General features: G+C 45.2%; 1 protein-coding gene across 1 annotated transcript in view; it reads right to left on the bottom strand.

The window, feature by feature from the left end:
• RRAS (RAS related) overlaps nt 1-25,791 on the bottom strand; it is a 115,500-nt gene that overhangs the window by 10,749 nt on the left and 78,960 nt on the right. Inside the window, exons 2-3 of the mRNA XM_063942569.1 lie at nt 12,854-12,941; nt 6,129-6,231 (exon numbers count right to left, since the gene is read on the bottom strand). Coding sequence (XP_063798639.1) covers nt 6,129-6,231; nt 12,854-12,941 — 191 coding nt within the window. The remainder of the gene's footprint in view (nt 1-6,128; nt 6,232-12,853; nt 12,942-25,791) is intronic.

The raw sequence follows: 25,791 nt of genomic DNA, 5'->3' as shown, positions 1-25,791 counted from the left end.
ACGGAGTGGCAAGGAACGGCTGAGGCCCTGGCCTATGTTCATGGCTAGTGGTTCAGATTCACATGAGGATGGAAGCACTCATCCTCTCGCTAGAAAAATGAAAAGACTTAAGCTGGCAAAAGCACAGCAAAGAACTGTGCGTTCTTCTAAATCACAAATCCCCAAGGAGAGTCCAATTGTGTCGGTTGCGATACCTGACCTTCCCAACACTGGACGGGAAGAGCTTGCGCCTTCCACCATTTGCACGCCCCCTGCAAGTGCTGGAAGGAGCACCCGCAGTCCAGTTCCTGATAGTCAAATTGAAGATGTCACTGTTGAAGTACACCAGGATGAGGATATGGGTGTTGCTGGCGCTGGGGAGGAAATTGACAAGGAGGATTCTGATGGTGAGGTGGTTTGTTTAAGTCAGGCACCCGGGGAGACACCTGTTGTCCGTGGTACGAATATGGCCATTGACATGCCTGGTCAAAATACAAAAAAAATCAGCTCTTCGGTGTGGAATTATTTCAACACAAATGCGGACAACAGGTGTCAAGCCGTGTGTTGCCTTTGTCAAGCTGTAATAAGTAGGGGTAAGGACGTTAACCACCTCGGAACATCCTCCCTTATACGTCACCTGCAGCGCATTCATCATAAGTCAGTGACAAGTTCAAAAACTTTGGATGACAGCGGAAGCAGTCCACTGACCACTAAATCCCTTCCTCTTGTTGTAACCAAGCTCCTGCAAACCACACCACCAACTCCCTCAGTGTCAATTTCCACCTTACACAGGAAAGCCAATAGTCCTGCAGGCCATGTCACTGGCAAGTCTGACGAGTCCTCTCCTGCCTGGGATTCCTCCGATGCATCCTTGAGTGTAACGCCTACTGCTGCTGGCGCTGCTGTTGTTGCTGCTGGGAGTCGATCGTCATCCCAGAGTGGAAGTCGGAAGACCACTTGTACTACTTCCAGTAAGCAATTGACTGTCCAACAGTCCTTTGCGAGGAAGATGAAATATCACAGCAGTCATCCTGCTGCAAAGCGGATAACTCAGGCCTTGGCAGCCTGGGAGGTGAGAAACGTGTTTCCGGTATCCACCGTTAAATTCAGAGGCAACTAGAGACTTGATTGAGGTACTGTGTCCCCGTTACCAAATACCATCTAGGTTCCATTTCTCTAGGCAGGCGATACTGAAAATGTACACAGACCTCAGAAAAAGAGTCACCAGTGTCCTAAAAAATGCAGTTGTACCCAATGTCCACTTAACTACGGACATGTGGACAAGTGGAGCAGGGCAGACTCAGGACTATATGACTGTGACAGCCCACTGGGTAGATGTATTGCCTCCCGCAGCAAGAACAGCAGCGGCGGCACCAGTAGCAGCATCTCGCAAACGCCAACTCGTTCCTAGGCAGGCTACGCTTTGTATCACCGCTTTCCATAAGAGGCACACAGCTGACAACCTCTTACGGAAACTGAGGAACATCATTGCAGAGTGGCTTACCCCAATTGGACTCTCATGGGGATTTGTGACATCGGACAACGCCACCAATATTGTGCGTGCATTACATCTGGGCAAATTCCAGCACGTCCCATGTTTTGCACATACATTGAATTTGGTGGTGCAGAATTATTTAAAAAACAACAGGGGCGTGCAAGAGATGCTGTCGGTGGCCCGAAGAATTGCGGGCCACTTTCGGCATTCAGCCACCGCGTGCCAAAGACTGGAGCACCAAACATTCCTGAACCTGCCCTGCCATCATCTGAAGCAAGAGGTGGTAACGAGGTGGAATTCAACCTTCTATATGCTTTAGAGGATGGAGGAGCATTAAAAGGCCATTCAAGCCTATACATCTGCCCACGATATAGGCAAAGGAGGGGGAATGCACGTGACTCAAGCGCAGTGGAGAATGATTTCAACGTTGTGCAAGGTTCTGCAACCCTTTGAACTTGCCACACGTGAAGTCAGTTCAGACACTGCCAGCCTGAGTCAGGTCATTCCCCTCATCAGGCTTTTGCAGAAGAAGCTGGAGACATTGAAGGAGGAGCTAAAACAGAGCGATTCCGCTAGGCATGTGGGACTTGTGGATGGAGCCCTTAATTCGCTTAACCAGGATTCACGGGTGGTCAATTTGTTGAAATCAGAGCACTACATTTTGGCCACCGTGCTCAATCCTAGATTTAAAACCTACGTTGTATCTCTCTTTCCGGCAGACACAAGTCTGCAGAGGTTCAAAGACCTGCTGGTGAGAAAATTGTCAAGTCAAGCGGAACGTGACCCGTCAATATCTCCTCCTTCACATTCTCCCGCAACTGGGGGTGCGAGGAAAAGGCTAAGAATTCCGAGCCCACCCGCTGGCGGTGACGCAGGGCAGTCTGGAGCGAGTGCTGACATCTGGTCCGGACTGAAGGACCTGCGAACGATTACTGACATGTCCTCTACTGTCACTGCATATGATTCTCTCACCATTGAAAGAATAGTGGAGGATTATATGAGTGACCGCATCCAAGTAGGCACGTCAGACAGTCCGTACGTATACTGGCAGGAAAAAGAGGCAATTTGGAGGCCCTTGCACAAACTGGCTTTATTCTACCTAAATTGCCCTCCCTCCAGTGTGTACTCCGAAAGAGTGTTTAGTGCAGCCGCTCACCTTGTCAGCAATCGGCGTACGAGGTTACTTCCAGAAAATGTGGAGAAGATGATGTTCATCAAAATGAATTATAATCAATTCCTCCGTGGAGACATTCACCAGCAATTGCCTCCAGAAAGTACACAAGGACCTGAGATGGTGGATTCCAGTGGGGACGAATTAATAATCTGTGAGGAGGGGGATGTACACAGTGAAAGGGGTGAGGAATCGGAGGATGATGATGAGGTGGACATCTTGCCTCTGTAGAGCCAGTTTGTGCAAGGAGAGATTGATTGCTTCTTTTTTGGTGGGGGCCCAAACCAACCAGTCATTTCAGTCACAGTCGTGTGGCAGACCCTGTCGCTGAAATGATGGGTTCGTTAAAGTGTGCATGTCCTGTTTATACAACATAAGGGTGGGTGGGAGGGCCCAAGGACAATTCCATCTTGCACCTCTTTTTTCTTTCATTTTTCTTTGCATCATGTGCTGTTTGGGGACTATTTTTTTGAAGTGCCATCCTGCCTGACACTGCAGTGCCACTCCTAGATGGGCCAGGTGTTTGTGTCGGCCACTTGTGTTGCTTAGCTTAGTCACACAGTGACCTTGGTGCGCCTCTTTTTTTCTTTGCATCATGTGCTGTTTGGGGACTATTTTTTTTAAGTGCCATCCTGTCTGACACTGCAGTGCCACTCCTAGATGGGCCAGGTGTTTGTGTCGGCCACTTGGGTCGCTTAGCTTAGCCATCCAGCGCCCTCGGTGCAAATTTTAGGACTAAAAATAATATTGTGAGGTGTGAGGTGTTCAGAATAGACTGAAAATGAGTGTAAATTATGGTTATTGAGGTTAATAATACGATGGGATCAAAATGACCCCCAAATTCTATGATTTAATCTGTTTTTGAGGGTTTTTTGTAAAAAAACACCCGAATCCAAAACACACCCGAATCTGACAAAAAATTTCAGGGAGGTTTTGCCAAAACGCGTCCGAATCAAAAACACGGCCGCGGAACCGAATCCAAAACCAAAACACAAAACCCGAAAAATGTCCGGTGCACATCACTACAGCAAACGATGAATTGGGTGGATTTGAGGGAAGCAGTAACTATAGTGGACCGCAACATCATCCAATATATCCTATAGTGCGTACCCAGCTTAAGGGTTTTTACAATGTGATACATATCCGTTTAAGCAGCGTCTGGGCAAAATGTAGGGTTTGTAAGTAGAAAATAAGAGCCTTTCTGTATTAGATTATTCATTTTTTAGTGATCATAATAAAATTAGTTTTTGCTTTGTCATTGTATGACCATTATATTGCACTTTATAGCCAGCCCCCCTCCACTTATTGTGTAGCACATACAAAAGAATTGAAGAAACAAAGAGCAATGCGCTGAGCTGAAGGCTCTAAATACCAGGTACTAATGACTAATTACGGGGCAGCTTGAAAGCAACAAAAATCTATTTGGATCTTGCAGGACCACCTGTGAAGGTAAACTTATTAGCAGCTAAAGGTGTCACTGTGGGAAAGGCATGAATTCCTATGCACAATGGATTGGTCGTTAAGGAAGTGATGCGATTCTTTGGGCTCGCCAGATCCACAGAACCCAGAGAACTAGTGCACATTGGGCCTAATTCAGACCTGATCAGATAGGGTGCAGTTTTTGCATCCCTGCGATCAGGTAGTCGCCGCCTACAGGGGGAGGGGTAATTCGCTTTGCAGGTGTGAGATCGCATGTGCAAAGAGCTGCACAAACAGAAGTTTGCGCATTCTCTGCACAGACCAGGATTTACTCTTCCAATGCGATGATCGGGGCCGGAGCTGATGTCAGAAACCCTCCCTTCAAACGCCTGGTCCCTCCTTTGTTTCTCCGGACACTCCTTAAAAACGGTCAGTTGCCACCCACAAACGCCCTCTTCCTGTCAGTAGCCTTGCGGTCGCCCATGCGATTGCTTTTCTCGCATCATCCAGTCGCTGCCCTGTGCTCCCCGTCGTTACGGACCGACGCGCCTGTGCATTGTGGTGCATGCGCAGCTCAGACCTGATCGCAGGCTGTACGAAAACGCAGCCTAGCGATCAGGTCTGAATTAGGCCCATTGTACGTGGCGACTACGTCCCCGGATGGCTGCCAGCTTATATTACAGCGACTTGGGAAACCAAAAAGCGTGATCCAGTTATATGTAGTAGTATAAATCAGACAGAACCACAAAATCCTCCTGATCCTTAGAACTGCATGCGCTATATTACAATATCAACTTGTAAATGTGCAATTTGAGCATAAAAGCTTTAGTGTACACAGGATAGGATGGACATGTAAACACATTCTCACTGCCGTCTGCCATTACGCTGTGCAGATAATTATTGCCAATAGATTCTAGGATAGGGCTATTTAAAGTTTCCAGACATCACAGACGCCAACCCTCATTTCCTCTCTGCAACATCAACTAACAAATACTAAGACATGGGAAGGGTTCTACAAACCTACCAGGGGACGGGGAGAGGGCTCTTCAGTACATATGGATAATAATAATTTCAACAATGTGCTTTAGTACTATCATTATCTTTTAATGATACTAAAAAGTGTCATACGGGTCTCATAGCACCTTACAATGGGATAAAACTGGCACAAAGAAACAAGTACAGATAGTATATAAATACAGTGAGCATGTATCATAATTACGTAGAGATGATGAAGTGTAGAAGGCTCTGCTCCTATAAGCTTACAATCTAAAGGGGATATGGGTGTACACAATGGGGAGTAAAGGGTAGAGGAGGACAGGCAACACAGCATTAGGTGGTGGGGTGGTAGAATAAAGAAGTGAGTATTAAGAGCACAAGACAAGACTGGAAGGGTAATGAAGCAAGGGAGGGCGTTCCAGGGGTTGGGAGCAGCACAGGAGAAAACCTGAATGCGGAAATGGGGATTATGGAAAAAATGAGGCAGCACTTGTTAGAAGAGTGAGGAGTGCTAGAGGGAGCTTTGTAGGTGTGTGAGAGAGACAGACAGACAGAGAGAGTCTGAATTGAATTGTGAGAGGCATAGAGAGCCAGTGGAGTGACAGATAAGACAGAGGCATCAGAGGTAGAGAAAGAAGCGTCAGGAAGACCAAAGAGGAACAGATGACAGCAAACAAGGCGGGAAACGAGGACATGAATGAGTTGTAGTAGCATCCAGGGTGAGGAAGGGTCTGATTCGAGAAAGATCATGTGTACCAGAAGTTCTCAAACTCGGTCCTCGGGGGCCCACACAGTGCATGTTTTGCAGGTCTCCTCACAGAATCGCAAGTGAAATAATTAGCTCCACCTGTGGATCTTTTAAAATGTGTCAGTGAGTAATTAATGCACCTGTGCACCTGCTGGGTTACCTGCAAAACATGCATTGTGTGGGGTCCTGAGGACCGAGTTTGAGAACCTCTTATGTAAACTATCTGAAAGCTGGGTCAGGTTTTTTCCCCCCAGAAATGCAGGAAGAATTAAAAATCCCTTTTATTATGGCGAGTGGTGCAGAACTTGGCAGGAACATACCTTCCTCTGTCATTGATTGCATAGATCAGCAGGAACCCTTCTCCTGTCCGCATGTATTGCTCTCTCATTGCCCCAAACTCCTCTTGCCCAGCTGTGTCCAGAACTGAAATGAGGTAGAAAAAACAAACATATACCAGTCAACAAGAGAAGTATCTATCCAAGCATCTGTCTGTACAATACACGTCTTCATGTATCAGAGGTGCCAACTGTTTTCAGAAAGTGCATACAAGTCACGAAAAAAACAAAACAAGCCGCTTTCATTCAAACTGGGCAAGTATATGTCTTGCCAAAAGAAACTAAGAGGCGTTAGAATCGCTCACTAGGATAATACGATACGTGAATGCCAAAAAACTGAACGTTTGTTGTACAGTGTTAGCACTTGAAATAGTTCAGAGTTCCACACTGTCTATTACATTGTATTGCAGGTTGTGTAGGCAGTGAGAGGGGCGTCCACCTCAAGTTGCAGAATGGCCAAGTACATCCCAGAGGTGTAACATAAATCAGCACCAAATACCATATTAGGTGAATTGGTAGATTAATCCCCTCGTTTATTAGCCAGACCAATCTGTACTTTACAAGAAAGCAGTTACTGACTATTCATCCAATGCTCTCCGCTGTGGTTGGGAATTTCTCGTTCTCTCCATTCCTTGAAACCTATTTGCAAAGTTCATTGTGTCAAATTCCAAACATTCCAGAAGAACTCCCCCGGGGTTCTTCCAGCACCCCACACCCCCAGAGGCTTTACCTTTATTCCATGGAATGTCTCCTGCCTTCAGCAATGTAAAATTAGACACTTTCACCAACACCCTACCCCCAGGCACGGGCAGAGATTTGCTGCACGTTTATTTCAATATGAGAATGTAACTGGGTAGTGAAAGCATCTTTATTTAGAGGAGAGGTGAGCAATCTGTTGCTCTCTAAGGCCGTGTACACACGGTGAGATTGGGACTTATCCGATTCTCACTGTGCGACGGGGGGCCGGGTCGGCACTTAGCCAGTATCGCAAGCACATGAGTGTGCTTGCGATCCTGGTTCTGTGCGATTTTGGCTAAGTGTCAATCCTGACTATCTCTTCTATAGAGATAGTCAGAATTGACTTGCCTGCACAGCCTATTTTTTCGGCCGATGCCGACCGCGCGGGGCCGCGCATGGGCATCGCAAGGTGACTGTCACCTTGTGATCTGCGCTATCTTTTCTTCCGATTCTGACTGTATAGTCAGAATTGGAAGAAAAGATCTTACTGTGTGTACACACCTTAACTCTTGTGAAACCACAAGTCCCAGCATGGCCGGGCAGCCAAAAATGTAAAAAAAAAAAAAAGAAGGGCAAAAAAAAACTCTGTAAACGAATTCTAAAGGGCACCATACATTACAACGATATATCTGAGGCTGAAGTCGGAGGCGATTTCCCTTGAGCTCTCCCGGGAGCAGTTCCATAAGATTTGGTACATTTTGCATGCAATATATATCGTATGCGATCCCAGCCATGCCTGCAGGAACCGACATATCACAAGTGCAGCACTAACGATCTAGGGGAGCCGATCCGACCCTCACGGGAACGCGCATCAGATTGGATCAGAAACACATCCAAAATGCCCGATTTCACCCGATATATCGGCCCGAATGCCTGAAATTGGATGAAATGAGGCATTATCATTCTAGTGTATGGGGCCCTTAAGACGGGAAAAGGAAAACATTTCCATGTTTTAGCTCAGCAGTCTTATCTGGACAACATGGCGTCAAGTTTATACCCTGGCTGCGGGGCAGCAGTCTAATCACTGCTCTTGACACTAACAATATTCTCCTGCCTTAAATAATCCACTACAGAGGTGTCAGGTCGGTGTGTGAGATTTTGCATTAAATATTTTATATGGATAAATATTTCTGGCCATAAATCTTTAAAGAGTCTATTTCTTAAGACTTGGAGAGAGATAAAAGTACCAGCTAATCAGCTCCTAATTACCATGTTGCAGGCTGTGTTTGGAAAATGACAATTAGTAGCTGGTTGGTACCTTATCTCTCTCCAAAGCTTAGTAAATGGAACAATAAGCACCAGAACAAAATGTTTTCAGATTTTTTCCCCCTAAATTCCCACATCCAAATTTCATTTTTGCATAAAAAAAAATTCTAATATTTAAATAATAGTACAAAAAAAGAAATACAAAAATTATATATATTTAAATAATAATAATAAAAAAAAATATTATTTAAAAAAACGTGTTTGGGGAAGGCATTACTACCAGATTATTATTACTGGCCATCATTTCTATGGTGTCAACATATGCCATAGTGTTCTACAATCATAGAACTTAATGTATACATACATAGCCACTCCCCAGCGGCCTTAAATCTGAAAACAGCCAAACAAATGGTCATAGATGGATAAAGCAACACAAGTATAATTTTAAGATACAAGGCCTATACTATTTATGGATGCTTATGTAAGATTTTACTTAGGTGTTATAATATTATCTGGAACGTTAAGCCATTGCTAGGTCCAAGGAAAATATACCATTTGTGGATCCTCCATACCCTTTGCAAATATGACTAGTAGATTGCAGCTGTAGCAGACTTTATTCCATTTTGTCAACATGCAAAATAAGGTCATGGGCGAAACCTTGGAGTTATTTTGTTTGACAGAATTCTTTAGAACAAGTAAAGGTATATAATTTGCACACCGCGCCAATAATCACCTGCAGCTTAGGTATACCTAGGATGAGACTCCTCACCAGTCTCAGAACAATCGGAAATACAATACAATTAGGTATAACAATAGCGCTGATAACAGTTGATCACATACAGAGTCAGCTTACATCAATAATGATATTCCACTTGTTCAGTCACTCAATACTCTATGCGTAGCAATCCACTGGTGGATGTATTCACCTCTTTTAGAGGGAGGGATTCACCTTTAGATAATCCAAAAACAAATGGACATGGTGCAAGTACAGCCAGATAATTTGGATAAAAGGTGATTTTAATACAAAAAACTCACAAACAGAGAAAGAAAATAGGCATATAACCACTTTTGTGGGTTAAGGACATATGACCAGGCATCAACACTGTTACCCTCCCAACAGTGTTGATGCCTGGTCATATGTCCTTAACCCACAAAAGTGGTTATATGCCTATTTTCTTTCTCTGTTTGTGAGTTTTTTGTATTAAAATCACCTTTTATCCAAATTATCTGGCTGTACTTGCACCATGTCCATTTGTTTTTGGATTATCTAAAGGTGAATCCCTCCCTCTAAAAGAGGTGAATACATCCACCAGTGGATTGCTACGCATAGAGTATTGAGTGACTGAACAAGTGGAATATCATTATTGATGTAAGCTGACTCTGTATGTGATCAACTGTTATCAGCGCTATTGTTATACCTAATTGTATTGTATTTCCGAGAATTCTTTAGAAGATCTCCTTTGTCAAACAAGTGAAAGAGGAGACGTGTCATGGAAGCCGAAAGTGTGCTAACCCCTCTCCTAACCAGATTTCATGGCCATGTATTAGGCTGATGGCAAATGCCCCCCTTTCACAGTTATTTAAGTACAGTACGGACAAGTTCTCAAGAGCAGTAGCTGGTGCCTGTGTGAGGGAATGCATACAGGCTCAGATCGTGTGCAATTGTGAATCAGGTCAGCAGGGAACAATTTTATTTTATTTTAATTTTTCTCGGGGGGGGGGGGGGGGGGGGAGGTTTGGTCTTGCGGCGCATATTTTATTTCCAAGACCAGGCCCCCCCCTAACAGTGCGCAGGGTGAAGCATGCACAGATGGATGTACACTGGGGAAGGAGCTTGCAGACCATTTGCATAAACTTACAAGCGGGCGACAACCAACACATTTAAACAAATGATAATAATCCACTGGCGCACCTTACCGAAGAAAAGGCTGCCGGATTCAGGTGTGGATATCACCAATCCCACAAAAAAAAAAAAAAAAAAAAGATACAATAACACAATGATTCCTGCGCACTTTCCAAAAAGGTAAATTTTAAACGCAATTCATCAGATGGTTGTAGTCATCACTCATAGGGAATGCGCAGGAATCATTGTGTTATTGACAACCAATACATGCTGCCATGTGCCCTCAGGATCAGCCCCCTTTGTCGATTGGGTAGCAAGTTTTATTTTGAAAAAACACTAAGTCATGGGGGTGAGGTGCAAAGCCTTGGAGAGAGATACAGAACCAGCCAATCAGCCCCTAGCTGTCATTTTTCAAATACAGGGAGCTGTATAAAGCAGTCAAAAGAATGGAGAAGTGAGCCAGTGCAGAAGTTGCCCATAGCAACCACTCAGCCTTAAGATATAATTTTCTAGAATGCATTTGATAAATGTTAAGTAGCAGCTGATTGGTTGTCACGGCAACTTCTCCACTGGTCCACTTCACTCTTTTCACTGCTTCATACATCTCCCCCACAGCCTGTAACATGACAATTGGGAGCGGATTGCAGAGGCGTATCTAGCCATTGGCCAGAATGGCACTCGCCAGGAGCGCCAGCCGAGGAGGGGCGCAACCCGACGGTGGCAGCCACGGTCAGGGGGTAGATATACTTCATACAGGCAGCCAGCACCTTTGTTCCCCCTTCCCCTGCCAGTTCCTCACCCGCCCCGGCAACAACCACGGCAGGCAAAAGCGAGAGCCACTATAAGGCGCCGGGGTCCGGCACAGCACCTTATTGCAATGAAGAAGATGCTGCATAAACTACAGATCCCAGCAGCCCTTCCTGCCGGAGCTCACAGAAGCAAGGGCTTCGAGGAGCTCTCGTTTATGCAGCGTTTCTTTATTGTAATGCGGTGCGGTGCCGGAACCCAGCGCCTTACAGTGGCTGGGGCGGGTGAGGAACGGGCATGGGAAGGGGGAACAAAGGAGCTGCCTCTACTAATATATTTATAATTCCAACAGCGCAAATCAGGAGCGCTCAGAGACATCCATAATAAGCAAAAAGTGAGTATTTCACATAAGAAACCAAAGTTTTGGGACTCGCTGGCCCCATTATCAAGGTGAGATGACTCTTTTTGCTTGTTAGATTGTTTCCAGAGGGCACCGGAGCAACTTGACCATTAGGGAGCAGTGCCGGTTCTCCATTGAAATATAATTATATATATATATATATATATATATATATATATATATGTATATGCACATACACACATACACACACACACACACACACACACACACACATACATACAGTGCTCGAAGTTGGCAAGTATACACTGGTATGGCATACCGGCACTTCAAGCAATAAGTAATTTTAAATCCAGCGTTATTCACGCGCCAATTGGATCTCTCGAACTGGTAGCCAATCAGCAGCGGCCGCTCCTGATTGGCTGCAGGTCCGCGGAAGATTTGAAATCATGGCGGTCATAGGCAGACCAGAGCCGCACCGAAGGCTGCGCTAACCACAGCCTCCTCCTCCGCACCGATGCCCACAGCCTCCTCCTTCGCTCCGTCGATGCCCACAGCCTCCTCCTTTGTTCAGCCGCTGCCCACAGCCTCCTCCTCAGCACCGTCACCGACCACAGCCTCCTCATCCTCCGCACAGCCGACGACGACCACAGCCTCCTCCGCACCGCTGCTGTTGATTAGGTAATCTTACCCTGCTGCCTTTCTTTCTCCCTACTGTATGTCCATGCTGTCCCTCTCTTTGTCACTCTCCCTGTCCCTGCTGTCACTCTCCCTGTCCCTCTTTCACTCTCCCTGACCCTATGTCCCTGCTGTCACTCTCCCTGACCCTATGTCCCTGCTGTCACTCTCCCTGTCCCGATGTCCCTGCTGTCACTCTCCCTGTCCCGATGTCCCTGCTGTCACTCTCCCTGTCCCTGAATTTCAGCTCAATCCGTGTGGCATACTGTGAATTTTGGGTCATACTGTGTGGCATAATGTGAATTTTGTCTCATTCTGTGGGAATTTTGGCACATACTGAGTGGCATTATGTGAATTTTGACTCATCCTGTGGAAATTTTGGCTCATTCAGTGTAGCATAATGTAAATTTTGGCTCATTCCATGTGGCATAATGTGTAAGGGGCACCAGTACTAGATAGTATAGGGAGTCCTACTAATGTGGTGCACAATATGCATAAGGGGTATATGGTGTGGTACAATACACTTAAGGATACGCCCCCTTTTGAGTGGGCACACACACCCTTTCCGGAGGCTTGCGCGTGTGTGTGTATATATATATATATATATATATATATATATATATATATATATATATATATACACATATATACACATACACACACATACACACAGTTACACGCACCTTCCCTATTTAAAATATGGGTGGGGGAATGCGCGCGCCAGTCCCATACTTTGCCTGGGGTGCTCGGACCCCTAGATACACCCCTGGCGGATTGGCGTGTACTTTGTCTCTCTCTACTTTATCCACTCTCTAAGACTTAGAACCTGTCCTCCATAGTATATTTATTTCAAGTCATCGCATCCAGTAGCTTTGAAACCGATGACGCCTGGAATCCGATACAGGAACCTGGCATTTTCAGCAAAACAATTTGAAAAATATTAAGGCGCTCAGGTTTCGAAACATTCTTTTTGCAGTATCTGATCCAAGTGATTACAGAGGCAAGTTAGGGGTGTGGTAGGTTCATGAAGCCTCAACACTCCAGATATGCTCCAAACAGAAAAAAAAGTTACAAGTAGCCCTATGAACACATTGTGATTGCCTCACTTTACAGAACAGAAAAGCATTCACAGGTACTCACTGTCCAATCGCGTCTGCTTCCCATCGATTCCACATATCTTCGTATAGGAATCCTCAATGGTTGGATCATAGTCAGAAACGAAGTATGACTGGATGTGAAGGAATGAAGAAGACAATATAATTTTTAATGGGGTTTTTAAAGCCAATTTCATGCAGAAAATATTACCCTGGCAGCTATCACACCTATAGACATTCTTAGGGGGACATTTACTAAGCAGTGATAAGAGAGGAGAAGTGAGCCAGTGGAGAATTTGCCCATGGCAACCAATCAGCACTGAAGTAACATCTATAATTTGCATGCTATAAAATGATACAGAGCTGCTGATTGGTTGATGGGGAAATTTCTCCACTGGCTCACTTCTCCGCTCTTATCACTGCTTAGTAAATGTCCACCTTAGACTGGTGGGGCTATGGAACGTGGTTTGACTCACACTGCGGGGGAAAGCTGTGGAGTAGAAAGTGGAGAGTGATAAAGTACAAACCAATCAGCTTCTACCTGTTGATTAAAAGGATGTGCTTGAAAAATGACAGAACCTGGTTGGTATTTTATCATTTTCCACTTTATCTCTCTTCTTGTTTTGAATAAACCCTACAGAATTGCAGCTGTTATACACAACTTTCCACTACAATCCTTTTCCTCTTACAATTTAATGAACACAATTCATTAAAGCATTCCACTCAAAGCTCTTCTTTATTCCTTTTATTCAAATAATACACTCATGGGGTCAATTCAATTTGCCAACAGTTGAATAGCGCCGGGAATTAGCTCCCGGTGCTATTCAATACAGCGCCATGTGACACTTAATTGTCGGGAATTCCTCTTGTACCCCCGGGGGGTGCGAGCAGAAATCAGACAAAAGTGCTGGCGCGCGGCCGGCGCGAGGCTGATTCTGTCGGGAATCAGCATTGCGTCGGGCAGTTAAGTCGGAGAAAGCCCGTTCTCCTGACAAATCAACCTGTTAAGTCTGGGAGAACGTATATTCGCCAACTTAACATGAGCAGAATTGAATAGCGACAGGAGCCAATTCCCGTCGCTATTCAACTGTTGGCAAATTGAATTGACCCCAATGTGTATGTACTAAGCAGCAACCCCACCGCCATCTATGTAACAAACCCCTATATGTAGAGGAGATAAGGGAGGGGGCACACACACAATTTTGAGGCTTCTGAATTGGAATAAAATGTATTTTTGAACAACATAATATTGATTTTATACGGGAAGATTGTAGAAAAGGAAGGGAGAAGGTAGGAAGGAGGAGGATTAATATTCTATGTTTGCACAAAGAGCCCAATACTTCCTAGGGAGGAAAATGATTACTATCTAACTATCCTCTACCCATATTTTTCATTTATTTTCTTTGGCCAGATGAAACAAGTTAAACTTAGAAAAAAAAAAAAATGCTCCAAACGGTCATGAAAAATGGACAGTTGGGAGCCGAGTGCTGGAGCAGCGTTTATCATACATAGCAAGTTTTAAAACATGTTGATAAAACAGCCACTTAGGGGAGTATTTATCAAAGCTTGGAGAGAAAGAGAATTTTGAGAGATAAAGTAGCAACCAATAAGCTCAAAACTCATTAACCAAACACAGCCTATAAAATGTAAGGCAGAAGCTAATTGGCTGGTAATATATCTATCACAACTTTCTCTCTCTCTGAGCTTTGATAAATATTCCCCTAAAGCCCTGTACACACGGGGAGATGTATGTTGAGTGATCTAGCACAGACCCCTCAGCACACAGTGCAATGTGTGCTGATCGAGTGGGGAATGACGGACGGGGGGGGGGGGGCGGCTGCTCACTTCACACAGCAGTGAATGAGCGAGCTACTATATTTCTAGAGACAGCGATAGCGATGAGTGGCCCCACACGTTGCTTTCGCTAAAGGCCAGTACTCACCAGAACCGCTCAGCACACATCTCTCCCGGCGCTCAGCACAGATCGCGCTGTGGGGGGAGACGGGGGGCCGCTCACTTCACCCAGCGGGTGAAGTGAGCGACCCGCTAGATTGGCCAATCTAGCAGCAGCGATAGCGATGCATGGGGCTGCGCATCGCTATCGCTGTTAGGGCTACACACGGAGCGATCTTGCTGAAAATCTAAGCAATCTAGTCAGATTGCTTAGATTATCGCTGTGTGTGTACCCCCCTTAAGGGCATACGCACTGAGAGATCTGTGCTTAATTTCAAAGTCAGATTGCTTAGAATTTAAGCATGGATCTCTCTGTGTGTACCCCCCTATAGTCTGTTAATCCAGTTGGGGGGGGAAAGACCAATATGCCCCAGGAACAGAAGTGGGTCTTGATATGTATTAATGAGCAACAAATAATAATAGCAATATAAATAAAAGGACAACAGCAGGAAGAAAACGAAGCATTTACAATAGGGTCAAGAAATGTATGTGTGGCTTGTACACACTGCTGTCTGGGTATCCCAACACTTGGTAAATGAATCCCAACATTTACGAGCATTCAGCAAGGGAGACAAGTGGGTCATAAACAGCGGAGCTCTTTCAAGGACTACAGACTGCCAGACAGAAGCAAACAAGACATGGACCAAAATAATCTACCTCAGACTTTGTCCAGATTGTGACACCAATAATGGAGCAACACAGTCTATATGGAACACAAATACACTTTATACAATGCACTGTGCATTTCACAACCCAGGCCTGTGTCCAGCACAATACAAACATGGACATATCACAAGGTCACAAAATTGCATCAGGACCTTTTAGAAGGGGATTGCAGCTACAAGAGTTTCAGAAATTACAAATTATAATTATACTAAGATATAAACAAGAACAGAAAACGGCCAGCACAAACCATAAATTATATTATAAAACACACTCTCCAACATCCTTAAACAAGCAATCGGTACAAATTCTGAATAGGGGCGTGGCCATGGGCAAAGGGGCGCTGCCGTAAGAACATATAGGACAAGGGTGACACTAAAATCTGTACAAAGACCCTTTTGGCAGGTACAGACCACCAAAAAAAAAATAAAAAAAAAAAAAAAAAAATACTGTACTGGCCAAAATGGTACAGTTGGTTAATGGAACAATTCAAAGATGTACAAGTACATGAGGAATGGAAAAATAGATGCAACTAGTGAAAAATCATGATCAGATTACATCACACAAGTGTGTATACAGCCAGGGGCATAGCCAGAACTTTGTGGGCCCCATAGCAACATTTTGAAGGGGCCCCTGTCCAAATGCTTCTAGAGAGACACCTCCGACACCGCTGTAGTTGTTCATTTTATGCCCCATAATAGTGTCCTAGTTCATTTTCTGAACAGTAATAGTGCCTTCGTAAATGTTATGCCCAATAAAGTTCATGTTATGTCACATTGTAGGGCTGCCAGTAGACATTATGCAACACAGTACCCCCAAATTATATTATGACATACAGTGCCCCCAGTTCATATTATGCCACATTACAATGCCCCCAGTTCAAATTATGCCACATTACAGTGTCTCCAGTTCATATTATGCCACATTGCAGTGCCCTAGTTCATATTATGCCACATTACAATGCCCCCAGTTCATATTATGCCACATTACAGTGTCTCCAGGTCATATTATGCCACATTATAGTGCACTAGTTCATATTATGTAACATAATGGCCTCCAGTTCATTTTATACCACATTGCAATTGCAATGAGCAGGTTCAGGGGCATAACTAAATATATAGTAGGCCCCAAGGCAAAAGTTTGTAAGGGCCCTTATGTACCTCCAATGGCCCCTCTCAGCTCCAAGCCCCATAGCAGCTGCATTCCCTGCACCTATAGTATTCCCTCCTTGTGCGTATATAAAAATTCAAATGTCAAATTATGATTGTGTACTAAACGTGATCTATAATTCATGTGGGGGGAGAGGGGATTCAATTCAACATGATGTGCTGTTCTGAAATGGCACATTAGACACGGAATCACGTTTCCCTCGCACCCCATAGAGTGCAGAGCAGAAGAGTTGAAATAGGGTAGTTGGAAGCACAGGATGGAGACTATAGATGTATGTAAAGGGAGGAATTTGATATGCCGGCTGTCGGGATCCCGCAGCCGGCATATCAACAACTATTCTCCCTCTTGGGGGGTCCACGATACCCCTGGAGGGAGAATAAATTGCCACCGTGCGCTCGCCCCGCTGCCAGCATGCCGGCGGTCAGGATCCCGACGTCAGTATGCTGGGCGCCGGGATCCCGACAGCCGGCATAACATACTAGACCCGTATGTAATATGCCATAAACAGGTGTAACAGAGAGCCTTTAGTAATGAGGACACCACCTAATTTAATCCATACATAACCAGGAGTGTAGAATCAAGTGCACTGCGCTTAAAGATCGGATCTCACTGAACTGTATTGTCCATTCATAAGGGCTGGAGAGCCAGAAGTAAAATCGGTCAAAACTTTAGGCATGGCAGTTAAAGATGTATCACAACTCCACGTGAGAACTCACACTGAACACATGACAGTGTTCATCTAATACCGCTTTCACATCGCAAACCCTGCTTTTAAAAACGTTTCTTAAAACGGGTCTGAGCAGTTAAACCCCCTTCACATCGCATGTTGTAACCAGTATATTACCATTTCATTACCGTTTTGGTACCTTTCACACTGAACCCCTTTCACCCATAGAAAACAGTGGTTGTCATTTTATATGGACTTTTCTGGCCCACACATTATTAATAATTATGAATAATTTGGCTAGTCGTACGATGGAACCCAGCAGCTTCAAGCATCTTTACCATGTTTTTGTAGATTACTGCATCCTTCACTGTCCCAGTGATTTGTCTACATATTTCTTCATCCCCTCTCATCCTAAGCAGCTCCCTTACCTCCTCATCACTCCAATTTGCCATTTTAAACTGTATTCTGTATAATAAAATGCTTCTTCACTCATGTGTTTCCTCCGGTTTATTTCCTGCTTCTGCCTGGTGACATCACGCATGGAGACAGCCTATCACCTTCTGTGGCTTGGTTTCTGAGCCTTTCACATTGCACAATGAAACGGGTCTGAACCGTGTAGGACCCTGCTTTTTAACCGTTTTAAAATACCAGTATTCTGTAACCGGTAAATTCAATGTGGCCCTTTTACACCGCAGCTAGAACCGTTTTGGAAGGCTTAAAAAACGGAAATTTACCGGATTATAGCTGCGGTGTGAAAGGGGTATAAGAAGTCACTACCTACGCATTTCGGTCAGGTCACTATTAATTTCATCGGGGTAAGGAGTTATTGGGTATAAGTAAAGGACCACAGCTCGAGACATCAGAGCACAGGTCCATTTTATATGCCTACAAATGCTGCACATTCATACAATCCACTCCCTATATGCTTAATATCCTGACTGGCATTCCTGACAAATAGCTCTCTCCACTCCAATCTATCCTCAATGCTGCTGCCCGGCTCATTTTCCTCACCAAACGCACTACGTCCACCTCTCCTCTCTTACTAGACCTTCACTGGCTCCCCGTCCCTTTCAGAATCCATTTCAAGCTTCTCACACTTGCTTACAAACCCCTCACCCACTCCTCTCCCATCTACATCTCTGACCTTATCTCCCTTTACACTCCCACCCATCCTCTTCGCTCTGCTAATGCACGCTGACTCTCCTGCCTACGGATTACTTCCTCCCATTCCTACCTCCAAGATTTTTCACGTGTTGCACCACTTCTCTGGAATTCCCTACCTCTCCCCCTCAGACTCTCCACCTCTCTACAAAACTTTAAACGGGCTCTCAAGACCCATTTCTTCACCAAACCCAGCCAAATCTCATCCTAAACCTCTGTTCCACGCTCTCTATGTACCCCATCTGTCTCACCCCTGTCTGTCTACCCCTCCCCTTTAGAATGTAAGCTCTCACGAGCAGGTCCCTCTTCCCTCATGTGCTTATCCTTTTCTTTAATAATATTCAACTGCACCAAATCCAGCAGTCTTCTGCCACCTGATACTTATTCCAGTGTCATCTGCTGATGTAACCATGTTTATTTACCCTGTACTTGTCCTATATTGTCGTCAACTGTAAGTTGCTGTTTTCCTGCTTGATTATTTGTTTATGTACTCTGTAATTGGGCGCTGCGGAACCCTTGTGGGGCCATATAAATAAAGGATAATAATAATAAAAATAAGATTTTGGACTTCCGGTGGGCGGGGCATCCAGAATGGCCGCATCTTAACAGTCCTCCCGGCAGAAGCAGCTATATCCCTTCCTTAACACCCTCGGAGAGCGCTTCTACCCGAGAAACTTTTATAGCCTAAGGGAGCTGAGACAGTGTGGTCCCTAAAAATACCACCTGCGGGCCGGGAGATCGTCTTTACACCGGAGTCTAGCCTGATTTGTGAAAGGCGCGAATGACCGCCATTGCTTTGGCGCGAAAACTGGCGTGGAGCGAGGGACGCCTGATCTGACATAATCGGAAACCTTCAAGCACCTAAACATTGCAAGGGCCCTTGTCTAATGGGTCTCACCCATGCAGATGCTCACCCGTGCAGATGAAAATTGGACAATTCCTCGTTCTGAGCTCGGACCGGCGAGGGAGAAGCCGCTTACGGTGACGGCCTGACTGAGATCCCGCTACTTCACTAGTTGCAAGTGTGGGAACAGAGGTGAGTGAATCTCATCTATATATGAGACTGTGAAAGCCTGCACCTGAAGCCTGCTCTCTACGACGGGGGCCGTGAGATGCTGTTGCAGGCTGGATGCAGCGGGCCCTCGCCGCTGTGAGCTGCAGGGAACTGGGTGGTACGGCCCGGAGCCGTGACTCGGACGGAGGCGGCGGATACGCCCGCACACTCGTATCTACACTGACATCCAGCACCAAACTTGCTGGGTATCCACAGAGAGGGGGTCCTGCGTGTGGATACATACCCTGTAGACATTTCCTCGTTGGAGGACAGGACTGCGGAGCATGGACGATGCCCCTTGGAAACTCCCCACTACCCTGAACCCTGCTAGGATTGCCTGAGGCTGATGCAGATGCCGTGCAGCACCATTGCAGGTTGCTGAATTCCCCTGCCGTTGTACTCCGCATGGGCTGTTGGCAGTAGGGTCCGAGTGCCTTGGATCGGAAGGCGACGGTGGATGCACCCCCCCGCCGCTCATTGTATTATAAGCATCAAACAACAAACCCGCGGCATAATAGGGGAAAGAGACGTATGCTACGCAGGCTGACTTCTAGACACATCCCAGATACCCAACCCCGCTGGACGTGGTCTCCTCGCTCGGTACCCCCGCTCGCAAGGAGGCAACTTAGACACTCCTCGACACCCTTGTTGGTGGACACCTATCCTTTGGACTGGAGAAAGATCTGATGGTTCGTTGGCAGCGGTAGGGTAAAGCATCTCCCGGGGCCTTCCTGGCTACAGAAGGCACATTAACAAGACGACTGCACCTGCCCGCTGGTTCATTCTTGACTGTTACATCTCACGCCTTGCGGAATATCTGATGACCTGCCGTGTGTCTTTGCTCACGCCGTCTCCTGCCTGGTGAGTTCGTTCTGACTTGGGGAGGTATAGGTAACACTTAAACTTTGTGAATCCTCGCGACTGAGACTAATATCTCAGCTGGGACTTTTTGCATGAACATTGACAGCACGGTGCTTGTGCCCGGACGATCCGGGAACCTCATGCCCTTACCTCACACGGGAACGAATCGCTCCCTGCTCACTGAATTATATGTTCTGTGATACACATGCAGGCTACGTAGACCCGGGGCTTTATATTCCTGTCAGAGACACTAGTATTATCTTTTTGTTTTAGTTTTTGTTTCAAAAATCAGTGCCTGAAGTGGGATAGTTTGCTTTCCTCTGTATTGCAGGAGGATATCTTCACACTGTTCTATTATCCGTATTGTTTACTATGTCTAGGTTGTAACCTCAAATCGTTGTAATTTGAATACCTCACTGATATAGTGAGCTCCTTGCGGGCTTAATTATAGGTTATCAGTATCCTGTCAAATAGTTATATTAGAATTTAAAGGTGGGCCTTGAAATCCCCTTACTATACACGCCTGGGATACACTGACGCCTAATGACAACGGCACTTGTGGCGGCCGATTTTGTGTACCCACGCCATCTCAGATTAATACATTAGTATTTGAGGACCCTTGGTCATTGCCACCTTATATTTACTTATTTTGATTTATAACATCTCAAAACACATTGGGGGTTTTTTTTTTTTTTTTTTTTTTTCTCCCTCTCTCTCTCTCTCTTTTTTCTTTCTCCCCTTCTTCTTTTCTCTCTCTCTTCTCTCCCCTCTCTTCTATTCTCCGTCCCCACACACCCCCAGTTCACATACTGGATAGGTATGACTTGTGTCAGACGATTCCTAAGATATTTTCGTAATAATATGTGAAAAAAGAAAAAATCTCCCCTATGGTGAGCCTATAGCCCTTCCTTGGTGCAAACAAATTCAGAGTAACAATTATCCTGCCGTCTGGGGCGCCTATTTAGTTAGCTCAGTGAAGGTGGCCGGTCAGGCCGGGTATGGACAGATTTGTGTCTAGAACAACTACTCCAAACTCATCAATATTCCCCACTGATACAAACATGGTTAGAAATAAAAAACGCTCTGCACAATCGCAGAATCCCCCATCCCCATCGGGATCATCTTCCTCTTCCACGGGAGGACTCTCAGCCCACACCCCAACTCCTCAAGGCGTTGCTATTCCGTCATCCACGGAAAACGCAAAAGAGGTAATCTCCATGCTAATGCCTTTAATGGATAAACGTTTTGAAGATCTACATGCCCGTCTTGATGCCTCTCTGGCTAAAATTGATGCCAATACGGCAAGAATAGAGGAAGTAGAACAACGCACCAGTGCGACAGAAGACTCTGTGCATTCATTACAGGTGACTGTTGCCTCTCAATCGCAGACCATTGACGCCTTAACAGAAAAGCTAGATAATCTAGAAAACAGAAATAGGCGGAGTAATCTGCGATTCATTGGTATCCCTGAGTCAGTCAAAGACGCCCAACTTGATGAATATATTAGTATCAGAATCCCTCAAGCTTTAGACTCTCCGGACATTTCTAATGTACCGCAACTAGAGAGAGTGCATGGACTAGGCCCCCAGAGACAACGTGAGGACTCTAGACCTCGCCCGGTCATAGCCAAGTTCTTGGATTATAGGGCCAAAGAACGGATGCTATCGGCCTATAGAGCCAAACAAAAGTTACTCTTAGATGGCAATCATGTCTTAATCTTCCAAGATTTCTCCACGTTGGTGACGCAGAGAAGAAAAGCCTTCTCTGAGGTATGCAAAATGTTAATTGACCAAAACCAGCGCTTTGCGCTCCTTTATCCAGCTAAACTAAGAGTGATGATTGATGGTCGACCAGTAATTTTTACTGACCCGCAGAGAGCCAAAGACCATTTTCAAAGACGGCGTTCACCCTCTCCACCTAGTTCTGTAGCGGGGTCTGCAGGGGGTTCCTGAGTAATTTTAATGATTAAGATTTGCACCTTTAACATACTTTGATAGATTATATTCTATAAAATTTGGGCTATAGGCCCCAGATTTCTCATACAAAATGTATTACATTGTAGCAATGACCTTTTTTTTGCATGTCCTGATTTATACACTTTTGTGGATTCTCAGGGGCGCCCCTCCTGATCCAGGAAGGGGCCCTCCAGTTTATCCGGTGGAGCAGATGTTCCTCCACCATGCTATATGTTTTGTAATTTTGTTATATGGAAAATGTTTACACCGCATTTTGTCACTGTTTTCAATTATTTTCTGTGTACTTGTTGCCTTCCCTAGGGGGGGGGGGATGGACGTGGGGCCGCACGGAGGGACTTTAGGCCTGTTTTCTGGGATGGATCATTTCCTTAACAGCCTGAATGGCAGCACAAAATAATGACGACCCTGCAAGTCGAGCCCCTTCTAGTGTTTCTCTGTTGTCATGGAATGTAGGAGGACTAAATTCTCCTATAAAACGCAAAAAGGTACTTACACATATTCGTAGATCACGCCCTCAGTTAATCTTTTTGCAGGAGACCCACTGGGTGGCGGGGGGTGGTTCTGCTCTCCGGGCTTCGTGGATTGGGGAATGCATATCGGCATCCTATCACTCAAAATCACGTGGGGTGGCCATTCTCTTCCATAGAGACTTGCGATATTCTATATTTGACTCAATGCTGGACCCTAATGGCCAATTTGTGGTGGTAGATGTGGAGCTGGAGGGAGCCAAATACACTCTAGTCAATCTATATGCTCCCAACGTAAACCAGAGCGAGTTCTTTCGTGACCTGGGTCAGAAACTGGCCAGTCGTACGTTATATCCTTTGGTTATTGGCGGTGACTTTAACACGGTAGATGACCCAAGCATCGATAAATCTCCACCTGCTGCCCGAACAACGTCACAATGTTGGCGCTGCATACAAGAGATGAAAAATATGTTTCATCTGGGGGACCCCTGGCGTCTATTGAATTTAACAGATAGGACATACACGCATCACGCTAGAGCACATAACTCGATGTCACGTATCGACTACCTCCTGGTGGCCTCTTCACTTTTAACCCAAGTTAAATCTACTGATATAGGAGACATAGTAATATCTGACCATGCCCCGATTCATTTATCTCTCTATTTACAGAACGCTTGCCCTCGGGACCGTTTTTGGAGATTCCCAGATTATCTGGCGCAATCAGAAGAGTTTAAACGGTTTCTAACTTACAATTGGACCAATTTTGTAGATGACAACGTTGAACACTGGGAAAATCCAGTGCTTTTCTGGGAATCATCCAAAGCGGTGATGCGGGGCCACATTATAGGATATGTTACAAAATTAAAAAAAGAAGCCGCCCGAAAATATCACACATTACAATCTGCGGTCTCTCACAGTTTCCAGGAACACGTCAGATGTCCCTCTGACCTAACATTGGAGGGCTATTTGCAACACAAAAAATTGTTAGAATCCTTTTTGACTGTACAGGCAACCCAACGCTTAGATTATACCAAACATTCGTTCTATCGCTGGGGTAATAAACCAGGACGATTACTATCTATGATGTCGAAGCCTGGGAAGAAACGTACTTTTATATCTTCCATAAAGGATTCAACCTCGGGTAAACTTCTCCTTAAGACATCAGAGATACTATCTAAATTTACTCAGTTCTATACTGAACTATATTCAGCAAAATCTTTTGACTCTGACTTACATTCTAAACTACTGACTGATGCAAACCTTCCTGTACTTACACAGGCTCAGAGGGACATACTGTCGGCAGACATCACAGAGGAAGAGCTTGAAGCGGTGATTAGTAATCTCCTGCCACACAAGTCCCCGGGTCCGGACGGATACACGGGAATATACTTTAAACTTCTCCAAACCGAGATTACCCCTACCCTTCTTGAGCTTTACAGAACACTCTTTCAAACCACTCCGACATACCCCTCATTTTCTCAGGCACATACTACACTAATCCCCAAACCGGGCAAGGACCCTAATGAGGTAGACGCATATAGACCAATTTCATTGCTAAACAATGATTTTAAAATTTTTGCAAAAATCATGGCTAATAGACTCCAAAACATTCTCCCTGACTTGCTCACGCACCATCAGGTCGGATTTGTTAAGGGGCGCCATTCAGTAAAGGCAATACGAACGGCTCTTGCGTCAGTAATTGCCGCCTCTCAACCCATGGGCCCTGATTGCATGCTACTAAGTCTAGATACCCATAAAGCCTTTGATACAGTGATTTGGCCCCATCTATTTGGGGTCCTCGAGAAACGAGAATTCACCCCATCATTTATACAACTAATTCAATATTTCTACTCCTCGCCTACTACATCCTTGATTGTCAACGGAGTACGTGGCCCTATGATAAATATGCAAAGAGGCACACGCCAGGGATGCCCCCTTTCGCCCCTATTGTTCAACCTGGCAATTGACCCGCTATTTCGAATTCTTCAGGCCTCCCCCTCCTACAAGGGAATCAAAATCGGAACAGTAGAAACCCGCCTTACGGCTTTTGCAGACGACGTCCTATTACATATATCCAACCCCCAAGACTCTTTACCCATAATTTTAAATATATTGACTGATTTTGGGCGGGTATCGGGCTTTGAGGTGAATATGTCTAAATCTATGGGCTTATTTCTGAAACCAGGGGTTACCCGGCCTGAGTGGAGTAGTCACCTGCCATTGTCTTGGGCCAAGTCGCACATAACCTATTTGGGGATTCAATTGCCAAAATCGCCATCGGCTCTCTACCGGCTAAACATCACTAAGGCTATCTCATCCATGGCGGCGGAGCTCGGGGGGTGGAGCCATCTCCTGCTATCTTACCTAGGTAGGGCAAGTCTAATAAAAATGGTCACCTTTCCACGTCTACTCTATTTATTTCAATCTTTGCCACTCCTTTTAACGCAAAAAGACACCCTACAGATCAATGCTCTATTCAGAAAATTTTTGTGGAAAGATGGGCGTCCCAGGATCGCCTTGGTGAAGCTGCAACAGACCAGGGGCAATGGAGGTATCAATTTCCCGAATATAACACACTATAACCATGCATCTCTTTTAAGACATTTACGTGATTGGTTACACGATAGTGACATCTATACAGACTCGTCTTTGGATAAACAATTTCTGTCGGAGGGTAACTTAATTACCTTCTTACATCAACATGATGCAGAAATTGATCAGGTAATACGAGAAAATCCACTGTTGTGGTCCACGAGGAAGGTGTGGCATATCCTACGCCATCAAAATAATTTAAATGCTCATAAATCCTTGTTTATGCCATTTCTGTCCAATCCGGACTTTCAAAGTGGATTAGCATCCTTCCCCTTTACATTGTGGAAGAGGGGAGGAGTGCAAGATATAAGTAATATAGTTGACACGTCTACTAAAAGTCTGATGACGTTTGAACAAGCTAAGGGAAAATACCCAGTTCTTCATAGTTTCCCCTTGGCATTCTTCCAGGCACAACATTAT

Source organism: Pseudophryne corroboree, chromosome 10, assembly GCF_028390025.1.
Source record: "Pseudophryne corroboree isolate aPseCor3 chromosome 10, aPseCor3.hap2, whole genome shotgun sequence".
Taxonomy (NCBI): domain Eukaryota; kingdom Metazoa; phylum Chordata; class Amphibia; order Anura; family Myobatrachidae; genus Pseudophryne; species Pseudophryne corroboree.
The sequence above is the reverse complement of the archived record's forward strand: the minus strand, read 5'-3'. Positions and strand labels throughout refer to the sequence as shown.